This window comes from Trachurus trachurus (assembly GCF_905171665.1).
Source record: "Trachurus trachurus genome assembly, chromosome: 13".
Lineage (NCBI taxonomy): Eukaryota > Metazoa > Chordata > Actinopteri > Carangiformes > Carangidae > Trachurus > Trachurus trachurus.
The window spans coordinates 10,182,864-10,206,863 of NC_139892.1; the positions used below are offsets into that span (position 1 = coordinate 10,182,864).

Below are 24,000 nucleotides of genomic sequence, written 5' to 3' on the forward strand. Positions count from 1 at the left end.
AACTCAGACAACTTCTTGATAGAGTTTTTATGGAGAAGCCAAATGTGTTTTTCTATGATTGTGTCAGAGTTGCTTTGTTAGGACTCCCAGAGAAGCATAATTCAAAGCAAGCGAGAACACAAACACGTCGGCGGCGTAGTCAGATATCTGCTACAGAGTGTTTAGAGGACAGAACTCATCGTAACCAAGCTGCTGCTGCCCCTTTCTGTCAGTCTGAGATACAGTATGATGACATGACATTGTGCACTGCTGCTGATTTAGTAATGTCAAAATGTATCGGACAGAGGACTCAGTCTTATCATATCCATATCAGTAGAATAACCACAGACAGTGCATCTGTTTTCCACCAAGAAATCATCCGAAACAATGTCAATTTTTGTGGACAGAACTAAAATCTCCTTTTTTTTAATCATAAAAACATCAAATCCACACATAAGATGTTTGTTTGTATGACTGTGTCCATGCCCTGCTCTTCCACTGGACCACATGATTGATTTGCAATTTTTGCTTATCTGTTTTGAAGTCATCCAGATGGTGATCTTATTCATCACCCTTGATCACCTACACGATGAAATACCATGTGTCAATGCAAGCTGGTTTTGACGAAGCAGAGGTGGGAAAAAAGTGCACGGCGCTCAGTGTATTAGGAGGATTTTTGTGGAAAAGAATAGCCTGCAGATTGTTCCCACAATTTAATTTACAGTAATCAATTAAATAAAAGTGCATATAAACCCAAAAAAACAAAACAACTTGACCTGATATGCAACCGTCGCCCCTTTTGTTGAGTATTTAAAATTCCTGCACATTATGATAATTAATTACTAAGCAATCATAGGTGTAATGTATTCAGCTGCCTTATGCTGTGAAGCTGGATGTTTACTAAACCTAACTCTTTAGTATCGTATACTGTCCATACTTTTGAAAAAAAAAAAAATTGAAGCTTTTAAAGGGATAGTTCACCCAAAATTCAAATTGCACTCATTATCTACTCACCCTCATGTCGACTAAGGGCTGGGAGAAGTTTCAGAGTCCTCCGTGCCTTCTCTGAGTTACAGGGGGTCTCGGCGTAGCAGTGCATGTCCATATAACGGTTGCAAATGGATACCACTTTTCTTCATAACAAAAAGACACACCAAAAAACATCCAAATACCTCCATGCTGCTCGTATGTAATGTCCGTCTTGTATTGAAGCCCCGAAATGCGAAATTGTTCCGAAAAAAATTAAATAAGTCTATATTTCAAGCTTGTTTGTAGCGTAAGCTCCTCTTCCTGGTTCATCCAAATTGGACGGACCAGGAAGAGGAGCTTCTCACTCTCGTTATATGGACATGCACTGCTACGCCGAGACCCCCTGTAACTCAGAGAAGCCAGGGATAACCCTGAAACTTCTCCCAGCCCTTAGTCGACATGAGGGTGAGTAGATAATGAGTGCAATTTGAATTTTGGGTGAACTATCCCTTTAAGTGATGCTAACATCCACCACACTAACTACGGTTGCATTAACAGACTTTACAGCTGCTAATAAAAAAATCTGTCTGAAGCCAGACTTTTTCTCCTCTGAAGGAAGGCCTCATGTATTTCTGTAACAGTGCAGGGAGAATCACAGCAGAGGCCGGCTGTAGCTCTTTCAAGTGCTGAGGTGCTTCATGTGCCGTATGAAAAAGAGAAGGGGAAGAGGAAAAAGAGAAAACACATTTGCTGAAAGAAATGAAATAAAATAGAATATATGGCTTGGTTTCTATATTCCCTTTGCTGTCAGAGTGAACAGAAAAGGGAAGGCCAACAGCCAGAGGCATTTCCAGATGTGAGTATTGTCCAGCTGTTTTGTGATTGTGATACTTTGATGACTTATTTGTCAGTGTGCTTTGTCTTTCTGTATTTAGCTACAGAATGTGCTCAGCCCAAGGGGACACAGGGCTTATCTATCAATACAACTCCACTTTCTAATTGCAATGATAGATTGCATTACAGTTCAGACCGCTATACCTGACACACAGTTTATATTATTCATGTATTATATTAGTTTATACATGTAAGTTCATCACGGTGGCTGAACAAGCCGCCAGGCCCTGTTCGGGGAATGTGCCCTCTTTTCTGGCTCTAGTCGACTCTTTCCCTCGGTGTTGGATGGATTTCTGACTGGAGCAATCTGATTTGGCCATTAGCTCACTGCCAGCAGAACTTCCTTTGAATTTCCTTTCATAGAGTGCTCGAGCTGATCTGCCACTGTGCAAACAGTTTATTGAGTCCAAAACCACTAACCATGCCAGACAAAGGGATTTATATTTGGCCGGTCTTGTATCTTAGCTGCCACGTCTTTGAGCCACAAATCACTAACAAGCCCGTCAGAGGCGACATTGTGCCAGCCAGTGTCAAAACCCATGTAACTCCTAATGACCTCTTAGTAAAGAGCCAGCGAACAGAGCATACTCTGTATATTTGTTTATTCATGCTCTATGTGACACCAGCTTTTTTTTTTTTTTTTTTACATTGTACTTGCCTGTGGTTTGTTTGCCGGCATATGATGGATCTGAAGTTAACTCTCTGGACAAAAGCACAGAAACCACAGGAACAACAACAAAACAACACCAGTCACACAAGAGGATCTGCATTACTCTCTGAATGCATAAAGTGTACACAAACCTTGTAACAACTTTGATTAATAGTGTCCTTTGGGTTACACATAAAATCCTCTGCTACAGGATAAACAAATCATAACATTTTTATTATTCATAGTCAGAAAAAAAACATTAAAAAGTATACTTTATCCATACTTAAAGTATATGAATGATGACTGACAGGCCTGCTCGGGACTCAGGACTGTGTGGGTGTGGTTTGATCAGTTTAGACCGACAGTACCACGACAATGTGATTAGATTTTTATGTCACCACCACAATGCATGTCCATCATACATCATTACATGGGGCCCAGTCCACAGGAGGTTAAATGCTAATAAGGCAGCATCACTGGAAAATCAAATATTAGCCTAATCATGACAAAAAACTGAAATACATTAGTCTTTGTTTATCTTTAGTTTAAATGTAGTGTCTAACTAGACACAAAGGTGTATTTGTAATTTTGTAACTATTAGCTTGTTATTTAACCAGTTTTGGCAAGAGCTTCAGTCATTATTATGTTTGCAATACAAGATGTTATCATGCAGCCTCAGAGCAGCACTATTTCTTCAGGGCAGAGATGATGCTACAGTGACTCGGTATTGGAAAATAACCAGGCAGACCAGGGCTAGCGGGTTAGCATGCTAATTCCAGAAGAAGAAAGTGAGAAAGAGCAAAACCAGGTGGTTATTTTCCATTGCTGACAACAGCTTAAATAAAGGTAACTTTCATGCTGAACCCACAACAATGTATCCAGGCTTGTAGGCAAACAGCTGCTAATGCTAACGTTGACCATGTACTGTAGCTGTAGCACAACATATAGAAATATAGTTTATTTAAGGACAGCAAATTGATTTGAAATAAAAGTCTGGCAGAACCCCTAAAAAAATAGATTCATATTTAATGATACGCACTGAAGGTTTGCTAAAGTTCACCAAAATAAAACAACATAACACATTGACCCAGCTCTACAAGCAAACAAAATTGAGTTTAGGACCCCAAAAAGTCTTGATCTGACCCTGAAGTACAATATGAAGTGTACCGCTTTTAACAAAATGCTAGCAAACTGGCTGGAGAAAAGGACTCATAAATCAAAAGTGTTTCATGAAATGAAGTTCTAGTCACACCTCAGGACAGAGCTACTGCTTCACGCAGAAGTTTTTCTTTGAAACAATAGTCTTCAAGAAGTTTGTGATTGTGTTAAGTGAGCTGTGTTCCCACGTCTCCACAGTCCTCTCGCACAAACTGCATGCATATCTATTAACTGACAGCTCCCAGTGTTCACGGTAAAAATAACAGCATCTATATAATTTTTTTTTTTTCTGGTGTGAAGTCCTTGCTCCTCTCTGACACTGTTTGAACTGAGGCTGAAGCACAGCGCTGCCCAAGTGATTAACGACTTGCATGCTCGCACTACGACTTGAATACACACACACGCACACACACACACACACACATATACTTATGCGACACACAGTCTGGTTGTGATAGAGAAAGCGCTTTGTCCTCGATCAGATACATCACAGACATTTTAAGTTGTGAAGTTCACCTTAAATTGCTCTGTCCCTCACTTCAGCGCAGATTAGCATTCTACTCTACATAGTTATCACAACTCTCTCACATTCACACGCGCACGCACCCACACACACACACACACACACACACACAAATAAACACATAGATAAACCAGTGAAGCATTTGCAAGCCAAATTTGACATGCAAATATACTGTATAAACACTTCTCATTTCGTCCTGTTCGGTTGCCTCTGCAGTCTGTCTTCCTTCTCCGAATATTTTTTCTCTGCCTCTCTATCTCTGTTTCACACACACACACACATGCATGCGCACATATTTCTGTCACTGCTCGATGCTCTCGATAAACTTGACACAGTCATTTAGAAGAAGCATCAAAATGCCCACTAACACTATAACAAAGGGCTCTTAGACTAAACTGAACTGCCTTCCTCACAATCCTCCAACAGCACATTGCAAATCCACCTTTTTTTTTCTTATTCTTCTTTTTTATGAAGTGTGTACTTTCACTTTGACTACTTTTATCACCATTAATGTAAAAACAGCATGACAGTGCAGTGATAAGTAGTGCCCATTAAAATAGCCATTAAAATTATAAGTGATTCTACAATACTGCAGCTGGATAAATGTTAAAACATGGACTTGTTATATCTCATATTACCTTATACTTAGTATTGTATTTTTCTTCTTTTGTAGCCATAGCAACTGGGGGACAACAGAAAACAAACACACTTTAAGTGGTTTCTAGCGTTTGATTGTCGAAGATGCCGCTGCCAATAACAAAATAATTGGGCTTATGGAGATGGCTCCATGGGTCACAGGTTGGTTTCCACCTGTCTATATTCACATTTCCAACCTGCTTCACCGTCCAATCTACTATGACAAGGTCGCAATCCAAGATATCACCTTGCCAGCATCAGGTCATGCACAAACGTAGCTGGACTGCTGATAGGCTATATACCTGCAGCTGAAAAGAAAAAAAAAGACTGCCTCGGTTTTGTTTGTCTCTTTTATCAAGATTAAATTTGATCATCTGTCAGCGGTTGTGTAGCTTGAGAAACTCTCCTAAAGTCCGTGTCTGGTTTTCCTGAGGTGAGTAAACAGGTAATCAAAACGGCAAACTCCTCAGTCTGCCCTCAGCAGAGCTCGGCTTGTTAGATGCAGTTCTTGCTGCGGATATAGTTTACCCTCATCGCGCTTGTGTTGTGCTCACGTCTTGTGCGAGTTTGTCAATTTGAAGAGTACAGTTCGGGCCCACAAATGGTTCTTCCACCGTTGGTCCTGAGTAGGTGCAAGGAGACAGGTCCTGGCACCGATTCGCTATCTTCTCCCCCTACAAACCGTTTAGCTTTAAGGACTTTTCCCTCTGACTGAACAAAGTTCTTATGGAAGGCGACAAGAGCATGTGGCTGGCACAAAGTGATTTCCCGTTTTACTGTCACTTTAAAGTGATATGCTACATGTCCCACAGTCAATTCCCCACTACCTGTGACAGATAGAAATTGGCTTTGCTGAGGCCCCGAAAAATGGGTTTTCCAGTTGATGTGAGCAAGAGCACCAAAGCAAGTGACTTCGGGGGGAATCAAAATCAGGGGGAGTTTAGATTGCTCCACACAGTAATGGTGGTCCGGCGACTTACTGGTACATACTATTGGAGCGTGGAGATGCTATCAATGGATGCAGGTGATGTTACCGGCCTGGAAAGATAAGTTCATTATCTCCTCTCCGTCCACAATACCGCCTTAAATCCAACAGCCTGATAAAGTGTAGGTCAGGTGTTTGACCCTGATAGGGAAGGTAGATTGGAGAGGTTGGAGATGTTTCTGGTCAGGGTTGTGTATTTCTTTTTTATTCCTCAATTTGTGTTATATGTTACCACCAGATAACACCCTTTTCCTGCTTTAAGGAATGTTCCGGCAGCCGAGCATTGACAGACAGAAGCAGAAAATCATTGCACTCGCATTTTTTCATGTAGCTCATCAATGCTTTGAAGTGGATGATGTGAATGTTTCTTGCTCCGACAGGTCTCAGATCAAAAACACATGAGGCTCAGTCAAATGTTCAGTGTGATCGATTACACATCGAGCAACATTTGAAGTTTTGGAAAAAGCTGATTTTCATCGTGCATTAAAAAAAAATGGTTGGAACTCAGTGAGTACCTGCAAAATAAAGAAATCAATCTTTTGCAAAATGGTCAGCGGTAATCCCCAGTAATGAAGACATATGAAACAAGCAGTTGTTTACAGGTTTGGTAAACCATGCCCCTAGGCAATAACTGTGAATCACCCGCGACTTTTCGTTGTGGTTATTGGTGAATTCTAGTCGCCGTTCTGTTGCATTAAGTAAAACCACGTGAAAAGACAAACAGTGTGTGGCATTTTGTTTTAATGTTCTAAAAAACCCTTCTAATCCCTGTTTGTGCCAGAGGCTAATTTCCTCCCGCACAGAGTTGCCGTTTTACAACAGTGGCATGGTTTCTTTTGTTATTAAACCGCCACTGTGATGAAATTACATTCTTGTTTATTTTCTAGTGTCATTTGAGTATTTCAGCGTGATTATTAGCTTCAAGCTTTCCCGCTCTCCCTCTCTCGTTCATAGATCTGAGCTGAGGGAGGCAAAAAGTGGGGATGATTTCGAGCCCAGAAAAACACATTTGTCTGCCTCCTGTTTCCTCCTTCTCCCTCTCATCCCTTTTCTCTGTCAGGGTTGCTTGGCATTATCTGCTAGAACAGTTGCTCCGAGGAACAAGACACGCTCTCCCTCCCTCCCTCCTCCCTCTCCTCCTGACTTCCTGTCCCCGCTCCGCCACCCCTTTCTCATTCTCATTGCCCTGCACAGAATAGAAAGCAATTAAAAGGGAATCTGCTAGATTGTCTGTGTTTATACCATCTCAGGGAAGGTTCCTGGGCTGTTATGATAATAACACATTGCTGGATCATTACCCGGCATCTTCGTTTTACTCGTGCCTATCTTTTAGCGTGCAGAAGATGGCTTCTGAGCGGTGGCACGCGCGCTGCCACACATGGCAGTGTTTGAGAGTGCGAGGCCTTTTATGCCTGACCACAGTTATTGTGCAGGTTATAAATCTTTGCTGTCTTTTCTTTTGTGTCCCTCCTTTTCTCTCTTTCTCACTCTTCCTCCTGTCCCACTTTTCTAAGACACCGTCAAGGCCAAGTTTCGACAAAAGGCCTCGACTATGGGCATTTAAAGGAATACACTAAATCATTCATTATAACTGTGGAAAAGCTATATTTATTGACATGCTGTGACATAAATGAGTTGCACTACACTTTGGAGACGATCGCTATTTCTCAAATGCAAATCACGGCGTGACACATGCACTTCTCGTGATGGTGGTGCATGGTACATCAAGCATGACCGTTAGGTTAATATATGCATGTCAGAGCAGTAATATTAAATTATACATGCAAATCCATTAGTGTAGTGAACTGTTTTCATCATTCTTAAGATTATTTATAAGATCAGCTTGCTCCCTCTGTGATCCAAGGTCTGTTAGTGTGTTTACAGTAAATGACAAGGCGCTAAAAAGACAAGCGTTTCATGTTTGTTTGTGCCTGATTCCTCCGCTACGCAATTAAACAGTGATTTAGGTTCATGATAAGATAATAATTGATTTGCATTCGTTTAAGAATCTCCTGCTTAGTCTTAATTATTATCTAAAAATAGCATTATTTTGTGGCAATGGGTTTCCCATTAAGCATAACAGCACTTCTATAGCTCTGACTTGCTGCGTGAATAACTTGAGTGAATGAATGAATCAATCAATAAATCAACTTCATTATCATCATCATCATGCTCTGTGATCTGGATGAGATCTGTTCCAGCCTCCTTGTTATGAAGGACTGTGTGAAGGCTCTGTGGATAACTGAGATCAGCCCCTGCCTGTCAGAGTCAATTAGACTTGAGGTTTCCTTCTTCTTTGATCAGTATACAGATGCCAAATCAGCATAAAGTGAGTAATTAAAAGTCAACTTAAGACATCAGCCTGGGACAGACAGAGCCCAAAAACCTTTTATACTTTCCCCCTTGTGTGGTTTGCACCGGTTGTTAGCAGTAGTTAGCCTTGTGCAGGCTCAGGGGACCACTTGAAGCGAGGAGATATCCTTGGTGCTAAGTGCTGTGAAAGATGTTTCCAGCAGCGGTGAAATGCTCTTTGTTCATGTTGCACAATCTGAAATGGCTCTGTTAAAGAGTGATTATGATTACACTCAATGAAAAAGGACAAAGTAATGGAAGAAATAGTGACATAGCCTATATGTCGGGGGTTGTGACATGTTCTATAGTTTCCATGGCTACATCATCAACCCATGCTCACATACAGTAGCTTTTCTCTGGATGTCAACATGAGGAATACATGTGAATACTGGAGTCATTAAAGCGTATGTTTGCACATCCCTCCTCAGGTTGCATATACCACCACAAAATTGCTTCCAATTGCTTAGAAAACTGTGTTCACTATTCCTATGAAACCATTTAGATGTAAACTGTGTTCCAGCTAGGAAAAGCATTCAGGCATTGAGAGGTATAGGAAAAGAGCCTGTATGGTATTTTACACGTTGTCTGGAGTTCTATTTAAAGTATGAACATGTGGTTTGGAGTACCAGTAACCATTTCAGTATAGGTTTACACTTCCTCTGTCTCTATGGAGGCTGAACAAGAGCAGGGCAGTATGTGTCAGTCACTGAAACTCTCCTCTAATTGGATGACTGATTTCCAAGTCATGCACTGTGTAGCTCGGTGAAACTCAGCAGTAAATGCAAATGGTGATGAGCAATCAGCAGCCAAAAGAGCTGACCAGTCAAATTCAGATTAAAATGCTCCAGTTATTCAGGAAAAAATTAACAAACTTAAATCACTGGTCTTTAATATTATTATCACTGGGAAGTCCAATAATCTATTCATCTCCTGACAATGATTTTGGAGCACTCACATTCTTCAATATACAGAAGGACCTTGACAATGAAGAAGAAGATTTTTAATGCATGTAACCTAATAGATACTCAAAGCAATATTACAGACCTTAAAAAGAACACATTCTTCTCACCGGTTTAAAGAGGGTGGTGTTTATTTAGGAAAATATGTAACGTATCAGGATTCAGAACCACTTAAAGAATCCAATGAAATCTCATGGGTTACTTTGAACCAAATGTAATCAACTCCCCTCGATGGAAAGTAACTTTTGTTTTAATAAATTAATAAATAAATTGATGATGAGAAATCATTGATTTGGGTTGTTAAAACTGCTTGCTTGCACATAATAAGGTTGAAAGAGCCAAGAGTATTTAAACTCCATTGCTCCCTGGCTGACGAGTATTGTTGCCTCATCATTCATTCACACAGCATTCAGCTGACCAATGGTATAAATTCATCAGTCAACCCACTCAGCCATAGTCATGTTTAAAGAGTTGGCCCACTGTTGTGGCTCATCCAATAAATAATATCTTCAGTTTGTTTTTGTTTTGTTTTTTAATAAGTTTTTACTGTTGCATATTTAGCCGTCAGTCATAAAGTTACTGAGGAATAATCAGTTTTCCGGAGCTGTAAAGCAAAAATAAAACAAAAAACCAAACAGCAATATTTAGCCATGGCCTAAGGTAATTCGCTGTGAAATCGAAAAAAGCACAATATTTAATTATTCATCAGGCTCACTGTCAGTGGTAATCTGTGCCAAGTGTAAGATAAAGCTCCGTCCACTTTTGTGGTGCATTAATCAATGTCAGCGTGTACGTATGTATGTATTTAAATGACGCAGGTAACTCCCCCAGTTTCATGTAAGATTTCATACCAATATGAAGAGTGGCTGTCAACCCATCAGCTCCTCCTGCTGCACTGACATGTTGAACAAGCTATTCCATCACTGGCAGCAAATCACAGGAGCCCTCTCTGACCTTCTCATTCGACATGACACCTGTCAGTCATGTACTTGATGCGCTGACTCCCGCATCACTTGCTGCTTAACTTTTTGAAGTCGAGCCATGACTGCTGGATGCTGTAGACGCGGCGTCACAAAAAAACATCCCTCACAACCTGCTGCGTAACGCTGCTGCTGCTTTCCCAAGATTGGACCACGAGGGAGAAATGCTGATTATTCTGGCAAGAGTGTATAGAAGCCAATTCTCACACAGGAAATGATGATGAAACGAGCTAAGCTGCGAGCTCTGATGCACAACATCATTATTTAAGATACATCTTCAGTTCAAAGTGTTACCTTTGAGATTGGGAAAAAAAATACCCTATGAGCAAGAAGTGGTGGCAAAGCTATTGATGTTTATATTTGTGTGATTTTTTTTCTGAGCTCCTGAGCTAAAGCACTACCAGATGTGTGTAGAATCTGTGTTGTTGAGATGTAGTGCAGGTCCTGGTAGTTCTCTTTGTACATTATCAGACGCTTCCCCAAGAAACATAAACAGTGTGCCAGGCCAACAAATTCAAATAAGCCCATTTCATTTTCAGACAGAATTTATAATGCTGCTTTTCATTTCACGGCCAAAAGCGAGTATTTTAGCTCTTCCTCCCCTCTCGTCTGTGCTCTCTCCTCCAGTGCATCATCAACCGATCCACCTCTTTCTGCCCCGTAATGCACCACAGCAGAACACAGTGATGGATCGCTTAAGGACTAAAATGTGGATAGTGGAGAAATGAGCTTGTAGTTCCACAGTGTCACACTTGGAGACAAGGCCTTTGTGTGACATCCTGTAATAATAAGAGCAGGTTGGGCGTTGAAGAGGGAACGCAGGGCGACGACAGAGATGGGTGGGAAAGGTTGGCGCTCTACAGCCAGTAATTGTGGCATAATGAATATAATTTTAAGCTGTAAGAGGCATGTGGCGTACATTAGTGATAACAACTCTCTCCTCTATACTTAGGCACATTTATTCACACAAAGCACCACGGATACTTAGGAATAAGCACGGATAGGGAGGGAAATCTTGAAGCAAGGCAGTTAAAATAACACTTCTCAGGTGGTTTTATGATATAATAATGATAATAATATTTCAGGGGGAAAAAATGCAGTGTTTTTTCTTGTTGCTGCTGTGTTGCTGGTCTTATTTGCATCCTCTACATGCCCTGACTGACAATCCTGGCGTACAGTGAGGCAGAGGGAGAAGAATGAGCAAAGGAAGTAAAGAATAAGAAGGGTGCAGAGAAGTGATAGGGCAAGAATGAAAGAAGGTGACGGAAAAACAGAGAAAGAGAGAGAGAGAGAGAAGGGCAGTGACGGGAAGAGATGATACAAAACAGCAGAAAGAGAGGGAAGGAGAGAGCGAAAGTGACAAAAGGGGAAGAAATGACAGAGAGAGGAAGCACAGTACCTCTCCTGAGATTTAATAACAGCACCCTGCCCTCACCATAGATCCTCCTGCCTGCGTCTCCATGAGGCGCCATCTGTCATGGGCTCGTTACATTCATCCACTTCTCCCTCACACCGACTCCTGCATAAAAAACACACAACACAGGAGAAAATGGTGGAAACATCGGTGGAATCGTCGCATTGACTTTAAAATAGGCCCCCGAATGGGTCAAATACAAGACAGACTGACAGCGGCAGTGTCAGGGCTCCTGTACTGCTGATATGTACAGACTGAACTCTGATCAGCAGTTAGATGTCGGCTTCTGTCAGTGCGCGTTTCTTTTTTTTCTTTTTTTTTACCATCGCTCCTTCCTACTGCGGCAGTTGCTGTGGAGATTTCAAATCTTGCACTGGCAGCAGCAAAACCCAAAGCGACATAACTATTTTGGAGCGTCTTCAGAAACTTTTGCAAAAGCGCGGCACAAACGGAAATTTAACTGCCTTGGCGCTCGGAGCGCCTTCGAAGTGAACTCATACCTGTGCCAAGCGAATTTGAATGGAGCAGACCTGCAAATTCCTGTGTTGTTTGTAACACTTTTAATAATTAAATAATTTCCCTCCCGCATCGTCTGCTGGCCAAGTCTCAAAACACTCATTCCTGCCCTGATTAATGGCTCGCTCTAAGCGCTGATGCATACCAAGCAGGATGAAGCAGCCTCATGACGGAGGCTGTCATAATGAGGGTTTTTTGAAGAAGAGAGGGAGAATCGACCGAGCAGCAAAGGTGACTCCAAATCTATTCTGATGCAGTTATGTCACGAGGGATTTCCCCAGAAGGTCTGGCTCCACGGTATGGGGCTGCGCTGAGCTGGATGCTGATGGTGCTAATTGAAATGAAGTCACTATGGCAAATGATGGCAGGGCCTGAAGACGTCCCTATTGGTTCAAAATGCTCTGTTGTTCTATTTCTTCCTTTTTTTGGATCTTAAGCAGCGCTAAAGAATAACAAATAGGCGGATGCTGACAGACCACTTTGGGAAATTGGTATCTTTTTTTGTATCAAGCTGGGTTCACAGCAGGAGGAGAAACTCTTCCCTTTGTTTAAAATCAGTATCAATGAAAGAAGACAATTTATCACCCTTGACACATCACCCTTATCATCCCTGGCTTTTCACTGCCTCATTAAACCTGCGCAGGGAATTTCATAAACAGGCCTCGAGACACTTCGCACCTGCCTTTTGAAATCACAATAAGCAACGTGTCCTGTTCACACCAGTGTCGACTCCAATTTACAAACTAATAATGAAGATTTTTTTTCCTGCTGATTGTCAATTAACACACGCTGTGACAGCCACAAGCGTGTGCATTCGCAGTGCATTCACCTTGAAAGTTTCACATTTGTGTTATACTTCACTTGGATCACAACAGCCCAATTATACCTACTTACTTCCTCTGTGTGGAAGTGTTAATTGAGGTTTATAGGGGCAGGAGCAGAAATTTAGCTTTAGCTTCCCTATTTGCCAAATATAGAAACGCTAAAGGTGAACTTCATGGCAAGACAGAAAAGCAGCAGGTCTTTCAATAAACACTTTGTTCTTCTAAGCCCGGTCCTAGAGGATTAACCTAGACCTTAACAGAAATATATTTAACTTGCCATGCAGTGAATATCTGGGACAGGAAACTGCTTTAAGGGCAATAAACGAATGACCTGACTTTGATTTGATATGCAGCTTTAGCTGTGCTTCTATCCTTTAGCTTATGTTTTCTCACTCTTTTGCTTTCTTTTGCTGTGCATCTTGTCTTTCTCCGGCTGTCTGTGTGTGTATGCTCGTCTGATGGGCTAATCTCTCCGCCTCCCTCCGTCTGTCTGTTATCCCTCCCCCTGCCACATGCCTGTACACAACAAGGACACAGGACATCGAGGCCAGATTTGGCAGCTTTCACCCACCATGCTGGAGTGAGGCAGATTTTGATCAAAAAGCCACTGCCCCAGTCTTACCTTTAATCTCTATCGATTGATGAAAACAAGTTGAGACCTTCAGAGAAAGTATTTCAGATTCTGTCCGTATGGCCGGTTGAGTGTTTGCTACAACACACACACACACACACACAAAATATCCACCAACATGTGTGTATTCTAGCCGTAGTGACACAGGTTGCCCAGTCAATATGAGGATAAAAAGGGGAGACAGAGAAAGAAGGAGAGGAGTGACATGGAAACAGAGGATTGAAGAAGGTGCAGGGCAGAACAAGACAGAAGCACAACAAAGAGGAAATGGAGAAAAAAAGTGTTTTGTTAAGGGGTGAAAGGTGTCGAGGAGGCAAAGAAGGAGAGAAAAGACGAGTTGAGATGAGGAGAACTGGGTATTGATGGGGATAGCGGGTGGTGTGGCTGTTCTGTCAGTCTTGGCACATCGTTCCTCTCATTACAGTTTCACTCCCTGGCTCCAGCCTGCTCTTTGGTCCTCCCCCACGGCTAGCCCTGGAGCAGGGATCCATCCAGCCCAACCCTCCTGTCAACACAAGCCCAGCTCAGCAGCTCTGGCCTAGGCATCTGTCAGCCCACACAGTCCCCTGTCAGCCATAGCCTATTGGCCGGTCCATACTGGCGCAGCATAGCGGGGCAGAAAAGAGTATAATATAGCACAGCAGAGCATCCATCAACAAAGCTCAGGGTAAAACAGCGCAGGACAGCAACCTAGGCATCCATCACATACAAGATCCCACGTAAAGCCAGCCCTGAAGGGACTGATGAACAACAACGTCACTTTTATATATATATATAAAAAAAAGGTGACTATAACAAGGCATTTTGTTTACAAGCATCAGCAAATATTTGCTAGCATTTACACGCTTTTTCATGTTAACGGAGAATATGTATTCTAGAGAGGATTATGGGCTTCGAAAGGATTCTGCAGAGGATTGCAAACATGGAGATGCTGTTGTGATTAAAAACGGTTGATTTTTCTTTCTTTCTTTTTTTTCTCGCCTTTTTTTTGGGCCAAATATTCAAATAAATAACGCTGGTTAAATAATACAGCTGAGATACTGCATCATTGTGAGGGCTGCAGCCAGTTAATGGGATGGATTTTCATTACAAATCGTTCAACCGTGGCTGACTATTCCAATCAAATCGAGTTCCCTGCAAGCAACTTGTTGAATGCGCCTCAGATCAGGCCAGTCACAGACAGACAAGCTCTTATTTCTAATTCTGGTCCAGCTGGAGCCGTGGAAACCTGGCCCTATACGCAGACTCACCTTGACAGCTAACTCCGCTAGAAGGAAGCCAGAGCTACAGGCAGACAACTGCTCTGACAAGTGATAGTAGCTTCTCCACTTCATGTGCAGTCGCTCATTAGTGAGAACAGGTACTGGCTACCACACTGAGCATGCTCTACACTCTGTACCAAGGGACCTTCTGGAGGTTTTTTAGCACTCCGGGGAAAGACAGACAAAGACGGAAGGGGGGGCAAAAGGGTAACCAAGAAACCCCTCAATCTGTGGCACAGATCAATGAATAGTTCCTTGGATGTTTACTCCTCGCTGTCCACTTCTGCTACAGAGTGTTGATGGAAAGATGAGAGGGTAGAAGAAATCTACAGAGTGGGATGAGAGGTAGATGGGGTGAGAAAATGAGGTGGAGAGGTGGAGGAGTGGTGAGACAGAAGTGTGAAGAGATGAGAGGGAGAGAGATCAGGCAAGGGGAGATGAGAACATGCGGAGTGGCAGAGTACATGGCTCTGATTGAAGTCTGAGTGCAGTGAAATGTACAAAACCATGTGTTTGGTATGTATTTATCCATCTCCTTTGACCCATATGGAGCAGCATATGGTGACCGCCAAAAGTAAGGAGGTGAAACGATTAGGCGCGTTTGGATGATTAATAGTCCCATTCACCTATATTTATCCAAGAGCTCGTGTGACGCTGCGGAGAATCCACACTCACAGTGTGAACGTGATTAACAGCTAAAGCTGCCTTTCTCACTTACACAGAGGATATAATTGGGCGCATCCTGCCATACAACAAATGCCTCCTCTTTTGTTTCACCGTATTTCCTCTTTCCTTCATGACCTGTAAATTGACGTATGGCCTGAAGACTTTGACAGCTGGTCCAGAAATGTGGGAAACGCAGGAAGCTGTTTTGATATTTCCATCAAAGTCCCTGTGGCGGAGGATATGCTGTCTATAAGAGTGTGTTAAGGAGTCTTTTTTTATGTCATCTCTTTGTAGTTGGGAAGTCAGAATCACACCCCTATATCACGTAATCAGAATGCAATTACATTTTATAAGTGTAGTTCTGGTCATGAATAAATAATGTTTTTCTCTTTTCAGTTTTGATCTCATTGCATTTTTTTCTTTACATTCATCATCTGTAGGCTACATTTCTGCACGTCAGGATCTGTCTGTTTCCATCTGGCTGAAACGTGTCAGCAACCTTTACGTGACTTTGAAATACATACAATACATAATCACAATAAGATGGATGGACACCCATTAGAATAATTTGTAAAACTGTGCTTATCCATCTTTCCATATCGATCAACACTGTTTTTGTGAGAATGTTAGCATGCTATCTTAGCATTTAGCTCAAACGCTGTTGTAGCTACCTAAAGTACTAGTCTACAACCTACAGCACATGCAAATGTAAAGTGATGTCGCCCAGCTGATCCATTGTAACCTGAGGTGAACAGGCAGGAAAATGGTGTCACGGTGGCAATAACAAGAAACCGAGATACACAGAAACGCTCTCTATGAAGAGTTTTAAATTTTTGATGATACATGAAACACTTGTCTTCAACAGAAGGCGAGCTCTGAGAAAGACATGAAAGCAGGGTTGCCAGGTCTGTGAAGCAAAAGCAGCCAAACAGCAACTCAAAACGAACCCCAACCCCACCCAACCATACTGTCAGCAGCCCCAGAACCAACCCAATACCAGAACTCAAAGTATGCCCATAAAAATGCTTTTAAAGTCCAAGAGCATTGCTATAATTGCAAATTGTACTATAATATCTGTAAAATAACGCTCTAAACAATACAGGCAATTTTCCCAAAACAGTTCTTTCACCTATAGGCCTTACATAATAGTATATTACTGTACCAGAGATTAAAATATGATACGGAATACTTAAATTCAGCTCCGACATTCACAATATTTTATTCATATGTTTAATTATAAACACATGTGAGTAGGCCATGTATTTACTGTAATACCTTATTTCAGGCAGGTGGCAGGGCGTGAGTATGTGGTTGGTTATGTGTTGTGGTGTCGTCATACAGCATTGGCATACTATTTGTGTGTCTGTTGGGGCATGCAAGTGACATATGTGGATATATGCTGATCTGGAGACAGTTTGACAGGATTTGGGTATAAACATTTGGCACATTTTTTTTCTTACTGCTTCATAATGCACAGTACAGTGCAGTGTTATATAATACTGTTTCGGTGTGCACAGTCACAGATGATATTGCTGTAATGATCACTATACAAATATTTGATATTTGGAAAGGAGAGAGCGTAATGAACTAAAGCACACACTCACACACACTAACTTTTAATTACCAACTGTGGAAAATGTCGTTTTTATATCTGTAGCTAATCTCCACAGCTGTTCTATCTGCTTTATTACTGTAGTTTTAGAGAAAGTTTTGTTTGCTTGCTTGTTTGTTTGTGTTTCAGTTTGCCTAATCTGAATTCGATTACAATGTCTGCTGATTCCAATTACTCACTCTCTACACAAGCTTCATCTTATCTTAAATTAATTTTTAGGAGCTTTAATTCTTTAATGTTTCTGTCTTAATCACACAGAGACTTCAACACTCTCTGAACTGTATTTCTAACGTACACAAAGCATCTGTCAGTGTGTTACGGAAATAACAAGGAGCAAAAAAACAACAACTGCATTTTCCATCATTGTGGCAGAAAAGCAACAGCTTGCCACATCAGTCTGTTGTGGTTCAATAGTCTCTGTTTGCTATATAAGTAAATAGTAATAAAACTGTCAGCGAATGTGTGATGACAGTTGCAGTTTGTCAGACTTTCTTTGTAGTGTAGCTTTTTTTAAGATAAAATAAATTAATTGTAAAAAGCAGTTTTTGTAGAGTCAGAAGATATTAAGAGGTACCTCTCTGTCAGACGCATTTGATTTAACGTTATGTCTCTGAGATCAATGACAGAGATCCGAACTGTTTTCTACATGAAAATGAAGATAGTTATGACAAATTCATTTCAAGCTCAATAATCTGAACTATTTTATCATCATATTTCAACAATGGCCTGATGGTTAAAATATGTGTTTCAAGTCCTAATCTGTGTGAGATGTCAGTACAGTTTAGTGAAATCACAGTTTTCGACAGAGACGACTGAAAGAAACTGGTCTCATGATTCAGTTCACGTCTCCACCTTCTGTCTCCCACTCTCCTGATTTGCTTTTTCCCTCTCCTCCCGTTTACTTCATGGTAGGAGATGAGTGGTACTGTAATAAGGTCGGAGAGAAAGAAAGCTCAATGAAAACAAACAAGATGCAACCGTTCAGTTAGACAGGCTGGGTTTATTAGCTTCACAACAAACACCTAAAATCTGTTCAGCCTGTCACGGTGTCTATATGTTTCAGACAGGATATTATCATTTAGAAGAAACACAGTTTTAGAACCTAGATATTATTATTGTGTAATATAAAGTTAATGTGCGTATTATTTTGGGAAGGAAACCAAAATAGTTCAAGTAATCCAATGTTCGATCAAATGGAAATTTCATATTGTTCATCAATATAAAAAGTAGTGTGGATGTTTGAGGGGAATATCTTGCATACAGGAAAATATCTTAGCAATTTTACACAGCAGAGTTTATATATTGCACGAGAAATGAATAACATTACCAATGTTGCATATATATCCACAGTTTATCTCTTTGCCTCTGCTTGCTCCAATTCTTTATTCAAGCTACAGTGCTCTGTATCATGATTGTGTTAAGTAAAAAAAAATCTGAGATATTTTTACTGAATCCTAAATGATGTTTTTGTATCTGTGAAAGCACTGAGGTACTGCCCGGAATATAAAACTGAAGCTCTGAAGGTTTTAGCGTATAACATGCACGAATCACACACCGCAATGGCCCTTCATTCATGGATGATTTGAGTTAAAGGCTTAAAATGATCCATATCATATGAATGATATGAGCAAGGCTCAACTAGATGTTCCCCCTTATAGTTGGCTTTGCATGAAGAGTTGTTCTTAGTTTCATCATGGAAACTGTGTGTGAATTAGTTTTTGCTGTTGCATCATATCAGTTCATTAATAGCCCTGAAGATATTCGAAACAAAAGTGGATAAACACTCAGAGAGAAGTAGAAGGTAGATGTCAGAGCGAGTCAATAGATACAGTGGGTTATCTGCACTCCTCACAAAGGGAAGGAACATCAACAAGGTTTCAAGCTGCGAGTACAAGCCCTCGACAAATCTGACATCCAGCTCCCACTGGGTAACAGGCTGGGGTGACTGCACCAACACTTTTTGTGCATCACCCAGGGTCACCTGCCAAAGACAGCCTCACTCCACTGCCTCCCTAATCTACTGTCTTGTAGCCCAACACACTGCAAAGCCGTGTGCGCAGCCAAGACTCGGGGAGTTGCTACAATTTGCATGTGAGACGCATCCACTGTCGGCTTGCATAACAGCTGATATCCATTCTCATTGATTCCGACGTCTTCTCACATTTACATTTATTCATTAGGCAGACGCTCGGCTCCCCCTTCCCTCCCGTGCAAGATGTCTTAGCTCCAGCTTACTTGGCGTAATGCTCTGACAGCATGCAACAAGAGGTAAACAAGAGGATACTGGTGTCCTTTCTCATTCACAGGAATGGGCTCACTGTTAAAGGCGATGTATTTATCAGACAGGGGAAGAGAGGCAGATTCAAAGAAGGACAAAGAGAGAAGGGAATAAAGGGAGATAATGGGAAGAACAAGTGGGAGGATAAGAGAGATTGAGATGCTCCTCAAATTTTCTTTCAAGACCTCAGGATACGTGAAGTGCTGATTTGTCTGATTAAGTTAACTAACTTTGGAATACCTTTGCTGGTCAGCATTATCAAATATAGCACCATCTTGCAATGTTCCCGCTTGGCCCATTGTTCCAAGACGTGATTGTGTGTGTAAACCCTCTTTAAACAATTCCTACAGCTGGCCAACTGTGTGGGATTGCATTTGCTGTTATTTGGTCCATTTCCTACAAAAAGTCCACATTCACATCATGAAATGAAAGAAGCCAGATGTCTCTTCTTTTCACGGCCTTTCACACTCCATCCCCTAATGAGAAACCAAACCCTCTATTTCTGCTTCCTTCTCCTCACATCAATTGTTCTTGTCGTGCCCACAGGTGTTACGTTGATGACAAAGTGTCCAAGGTGGCCTGGCTCAATCGATCCAACATCATCTACGCCGGCCAGGACAAGTGGTCCCTGGACCCCAGAGTAGATCTGGTCACTAAAGGACAGCTTGAGTACAGCCTGCGCATACAAAAGGTAATACTGACCACAGCGGGTAAAGACTGGACACATCTGTTCTACAGTCCTCACATATTTGATTCATGGAGAGCTGGCTTTGGATGACAGTTGCTTTTAGGGATTGAAAATACCACATTTCTCTCGGTTTTAAGGATTCTTTCCACTGATCATATAACCTCAATAAACTGCACAATTTGACTTAAATTTATTCTTTTTAAGAGCAGGAGATGTGGCGTTTAAATATTTATCCATTTGTTAATTCATTTATTTATGCAGACTCAGTCAAAGGGACTTTTATTCTGTGCTTCATTCTTAACTTTAGATTCAACATTGCCTGTGTACTCTCCAAAAGACGTTTTTTTTTTTTTTTTACATTAAAGATCTCGGCAAACTTAAGGATTAATTTGACATTTTGCCCACTAAATATGAAGTTGGAGCCAGGATGGCTGGCATAGCACAAAGACCAGAAACAGGGGTAAACAGACATCCTGTCTGTGTCTGAATGTAACGAGTCATTCACACTTAATGGACTGAATTTGAGATTGGTATTGATCTTTGGATTCAACTGTCAGCAAGAAATGTCAAACTATTCCTTAAATGTGAGCCACACCAAAAACAAAAAATGTACACTGGCATGAACCATCAACTAATTAGTTTGATAGGAATATCCTAATTTTTTATACTAAAACTCATTAAATTAATTCAAGACAAAAGAGAGAACATAAAATTTATAATGTACTTAGTAAACAATCATGAGTGTCATGTGTGTGTAGCTTTATGTTTTAGTCCGTTTTAACCAATTCTTCAATTGTATTGTGGGGAGTTCAAAATATTTGATAGGATTAAAGGTAGAGTCTGGAGGTTTTTGCTCAAAAATAAACGCTAGACTTATACAAATGAAATGTGACTTAACCATCACCTATGGGCTTCTACTCATGTGTGGTGGTGACTGTCTGCAGCGTCCCCTCCCCCCGCCTGTATTTTGCTTTTGCTTTTTTTTCTTGTGCACGGGGACATTTTTGAGTGGGGAGTCAGTGTTTTCTCTCCAGCCAATGACAGAGCTCAGGTGAAGTTTCATGCAGCAGAGTGAGTGCTGCTAGGCCCGCTAGCTGTCCCGGATGTTAGTGGTGGATGCTATCTGTCACCGCTAACACCCGCTAGCTCGTCGCTAACTTCCGCCAACGGTGGCGGATAGCATCCGCCGCTAGCATTCACTTCCCAGCTCACCACAGCGGCCCTCCTACTCGTTGAAGCATAATTCATGAGGATCCCGTTACCGGTGACGGCTGTTGAGCCCAAGAGGAGGGGCCCACTTTAAATGTTTTGTTTACAAACTAACCTCCAGACTCTACCTTTAAGTTAGCCCACCTGTCTTTCTCTCTAGTGTAGAATAGGATCAGGTAGTCAGGCTTTATCTGGATGGGTGCTTCTTCAGTGTACCAACACAGGTATCATTCAGACATGCTCTAATTTTAAGGAAGCAGTGTCACATTCGACAAATCACAATTTAAAGGAGCAATACATGAGATTTAAAGTTATTCATCAACTGTTGTGTCCAGTGGTGGAAACAAACACCATTATTAACTCCTGTCTTTACCATGTTTTTTTCTGTTGAGTTTAGCATGCTAACCACCTAGCGCAGGCCAATCTTGTAGCGCACTGTAGCCTTCAAACTAAGGCCATATTATAACCTCTTGTATTGTACAGACAACAATGGGTGAAGAAAACTTACAAAAGCCCTTTTAAGGATAAAGAACAATCAATCAGGAAAATGGAAATCAATTTCACTGCTGTGACAATGAAAACAAACCACTTCATATCTCAAGGATCCAGATATATGCGAACAGTCAGTACAATGACAAGAGGTGAAACTACATGGCATTTTCTACAAGTAATTTTCCTCATCTTCTGCTGGAAGATAACTTGTGGCAGTACTGTGCCGAAATTTTCTGTGAAAGAAGAGAAAAGCTCAGGATATTGGATAAACTAAAACAACTTGCTCACAGCTACCCATAACCTCCTTTTCCCTCACATTGATGGTATGTGTCTCCTTCGGAGCATAATTCCTGTTTAAGACAATAAAAGCACTTTGGTTTAGGCTAGTGAAGGATTATTAATGTTTAATCCTAATAAATCAGGTACATTCATATAGGCTACCATCCATGATGTCACTTTAAGATTAAGATAAAGGATGAATACAGGGGAAACATTGTTTGCTTGATGTCGGGTAACAGAATAAAAAGGGAAAAACATGATGCTCTGCCAGTAATATTGTGATGAGAATATAAATCTGCAACATCATTCTGTTTCATTGTGTGCAGGTGGATGTGTTTGATGAAGGGTCGTACACCTGCTCCATACAGACTAAGCAGCAGCCCAAGACCTCACAGGTTTACCTCATTGTACAAGGTAAGCTGAACCTCTATAAACACCAGCAGTGAAGGCAAACATATTATTCACCACTTAGCCATGCCAGCTGGAAGGATATTAACTTGGAAATTGGGTGAATAAACCACATCATATGCTAAGCACAAGCTTGCTGCCACTTGTCAGCTATAAATTTCCCTTATTACATTATTTTTCACATTTTAATTATTTCATATGTCTCCAGAGTGAGAGACGTCATTGTCCAACAGCACACAGGCAGGAGACTTGACTGTCACCACTCTCTATTATTAAACGTGAAAATGTGTCCCTCTAAGGTGTCTGCAATGAAAATGCAGCGTATGAATATGTATTGTCAGGAATAAAAAAATAAGCTATATGTCACAACCGCCCCCCCTACAGCTACAGAATTTCTTGTTCAAGTTCAAATGAATCTTAAGTGCACTTGAAAAGCCTTCAGCAGCAGTTTTCCATTTCAAAGAATAGGGAGTTATTGCTCCTGAATGGAGAAAGCAGAAAAAGTTAGAGATAATCACGGGGCCAGCAAGGGAGACGAGTGGCTGCAGGATTTGATCCAAAGCCCAAAGGGTGGAAATTTTGTTTTGCTCAACAGCAGTGTCAAATTGTTGTACCTGACAGGGTTGACAATGACGCTGACGCACAGATGCACATTCACAGCCACTGTTCTCTGAAACTCTGGCTTGTTGCTCCGTGTCCTCATTTCACGACTAGTTTTTCAAAGCAGTGTTTTAAGCATCGCATTTATCCTACCATGAAATGTTTCACAATGATTATGTGGACGAGACACACATTTACATAACATTATTACCAAGCAGCTACATAATGGTGTACTTACTGAATGTGCCAAGAGTTAAAAAAAAAAAGATAAAAAACAAATATATTTGTTTTTTGTGCGAGAAAAGTAAGATTAACCCTTGCGTCTGTAACATTTAAGACGACAATCCAGGACAGAAATGGACACTGATGGAAATTTTAATATCCACATCAAAGCAATAACAAAATCAGTCAATATTCACATGATGATCAAGAATTACAGAAGTTTTCTCATTGAAAATCTGCTTATGTCTTAAGAATCCACAAGAGATCTGTTGCAAAAGTTAATAATATTCAACATGTTGTTTTCACTTAGACCCGGAAAGTGAAACACATTCCTCCAATTCTCAGATACTTGCATTGGTTTCCGACTTGTCTTAATATTGATTTTGAAATACTTCTATTGGTCTACAGAGCAGTGAATGGTTCAGGGCTAGAATATAATTCTGATCTGTTGCTGCTCTGTTACGAACCCTTCAGACCTCTCAGGTCATCCTGGACAAGCCGTCTTATTATCCCCAGAGTCAAAACCAAACATAGTGAAGCAAATATATTTTTTATGCATCGCATATCTGAACAAAGTCCCGGAAAACTTGAAAACAGCTCCCAAATTCTTGTAAATCAAGGCGTAATAATGCAAGTTTTATGCCAGTTTGCCTCTTCTGGAGTTACTCATCCTCACCTCATTTTTATGTTCTATTTTATTGCAATCTTTTTAAATTCCTGTTTATATGCGTCCTTTATATTGCCCTTTCTTTTATCTTGTCTGCTTTTCATTTTTATATCTTATATAAAACACTGTGAATTGTCTTTTCAGAAGC

General features: G+C 41.0%; 1 protein-coding gene across 1 annotated transcript in view; it reads left to right on the forward strand.

Moving 5' to 3' along the window:
* lsamp (limbic system associated membrane protein) overlaps positions 1-24,000 on the forward strand; it is a gene marked incomplete at its 5' end in the record, with an annotated part of 196,830 nt that overhangs the window by 113,109 nt on the left and 59,721 nt on the right. Inside the window, 2 exons of the mRNA XM_083985510.1 lie at positions 19,834-19,978; positions 22,282-22,369. Of these exons, the coding sequence (XP_083841636.1) occupies positions 19,834-19,978; positions 22,282-22,369 (233 nt within the window). The remainder of the gene's footprint in view (positions 1-19,833; positions 19,979-22,281; positions 22,370-24,000) is intronic.